Consider the following 2,007-nt stretch of genomic DNA (forward strand, 5'->3'; position numbering starts at 1 on the left):
TGGGAGGGGAGCTGTTGCATTGTGGTAAATTGTGGTCAATGTCATGAGACAAAGTGTATGTGAACTGCTGTATGGAAAGTGAATTTGCTCTGTAAAATTTCACCCAAATCACACACACAAAACAGCAGCAGCAGCAGCAGTGTGGTATGGCTCTTCTTCCTTCTTACTATTTGGGCTACACAGTGCTTAAGGCATCTGACTGCTAACCAGAAGGTTGGCAGTTCAAACCCACCAGCCACTCCATGGAAGGAAGAATGGGCAGTCTACTTCTGTAAGGATTTACTGCCTTGGAAATCCAATGGGGGTCGCTATGAGTCAGAATTGACTCAATGGCAGTGGGTTTGATTTAGTCCTAACAAAACAGAAGGGAAGAGTCTCCAATTGGCAAAAATAGCTATAAAAAACTGAAGCCATAAAGGTAAAAACTGAGGCAAGGAAACAGAGGCCACAACAGGAAAATTAACTGCACTGAAAATCAAGCAGGTAGAAATACAAGGACACATTTTTTCTCACAAGTAATTTACTAGTGTCAAGATATCCTTTAAAAACTGTGTCACAAATAGGCAATTTTAAAAAGTTGCAGTAACGTTAAATACAAAAATCAAGGCATATAAGGAATATTAAGTTCTTCTAAGAAATTCCAAAAGAATATTAAAGGGGATAGTTAAAAAAGAATATGTCCTGCTCAAGAAAACTGGAACTTATGGGGTGGGCAAAATGAGTTCACACATATAGATGATACATGTGTGTGAGCAACATAAGGAGGTATTCAAAGTCAGAGAAACCAAGAAATTCAAAATCAAGAATGATGAAGTCCTACCCTGCCACTCCTATAACCTACTCTTGGCTCAAAAGCCAGAGCCCCAAGGAGATCCACAGTGGTTCTAGCCATCATGCTTGTCGGTCCAGAGCCCAGAACACTGCCTTCTCATTCACTGCTCTCCCATTGTTCACATCTGGACTCTCATGAAACAGGATCTCGATACCAAACTACCAGGCACTTTGAACAACATCTGAGTTCTATAAGGGTTACTCAGGAACTTCTACTTCAGACACAGAAGTGGTTAGAAAAGAAATTTACACTCCTTTCCCACCCCTATTTTCATCCTGTGACTACAACTACTAAAGCCTAAGTTTCATAAGGCAGGTAACAGCACGAATGTTTAATACCTTACCTGTACGTGTCAAAACTCCTCTTTAACTGTGTAGAGAGAGAGACAGACAGACAGAAAGGTCTAGCCCATTCTTAACGAGTACAACACTGTACTTACTTTGGGATAATCCAACTCAAAGAACGTTTCCAAGTTGTTGATTAGGTTAGGATCTACTCCTTTCAGTGGTTTCAGAAGAGAGACACCTGGGAGCTTACTATATGGCTGTTTATCTGTCGCCTTCTTGTTGAGGTGTAACCGGCTAAAAAGCAAACGATACACAACATATTAATTCTGTAGCATATACTAGTGTTAAATCTAAGTAAGCACGCAGCAAGCTGTCAGTAGATCACTAAATTCAGAGTTAAGATTATTATTGGTTTTTTTCAGTTGACACCTTTCTAAAGGGAGCTCTGAAAATGAAGGGAAGCAGAGCCAAGTTAAGTTTCTGGTTTAGGAAAACTAGAACTAAACAGAATGAACAACGAATAAAAGCCAGAACGTAGACTGTTCTTTACTGCTGTGCTCTTAGCACTCAGAACTATGCTGGGCACTAAGCAAGCATTCAATAAATACACAGTAAAGAAATGAATGACAGTGGTAGCCCACACGTTAATCGCCCTTCTCAAATTGCCATGGAAGTGGCAAAGGACTAAAAGTGCAGAAAAATAGCCATACCCACACCAAAAATATATAGAAAGGTAACCATAAAATTTTAAGGAATTTCTATAATAAACATGATCGAAAGAAGTACCATTCTGAAAAAGAAATAAGGAAATCAATACCGTTCTCAATAGCTACCAAAAAAATAAAATACTTGGGAATAAATCTTACCAGAGACACAGAAGACCTCTAC

General features: G+C 39.3%; 1 protein-coding gene across 1 annotated transcript in view; it reads right to left on the reverse strand.

Moving 5' to 3' along the window:
- The window catches only part of UGCG (UDP-glucose ceramide glucosyltransferase), a 42,136-nt gene that overhangs the window by 16,344 nt on the left and 23,785 nt on the right, over positions 1-2,007 (reverse strand). The window contains exon 2 of the mRNA XM_007936715.2: positions 1,272-1,413. Coding sequence (XP_007934906.1) covers positions 1,272-1,413 — 142 coding nt within the window. The remainder of the gene's footprint in view (positions 1-1,271; positions 1,414-2,007) is intronic.

Source organism: Orycteropus afer, unplaced genomic scaffold, assembly GCF_000298275.1.
Source record: "Orycteropus afer afer isolate SDZICR_OR568_19922 unplaced genomic scaffold, OryAfe1.0 scaffold00037, whole genome shotgun sequence".
Taxonomy (NCBI): domain Eukaryota; kingdom Metazoa; phylum Chordata; class Mammalia; order Tubulidentata; family Orycteropodidae; genus Orycteropus; species Orycteropus afer.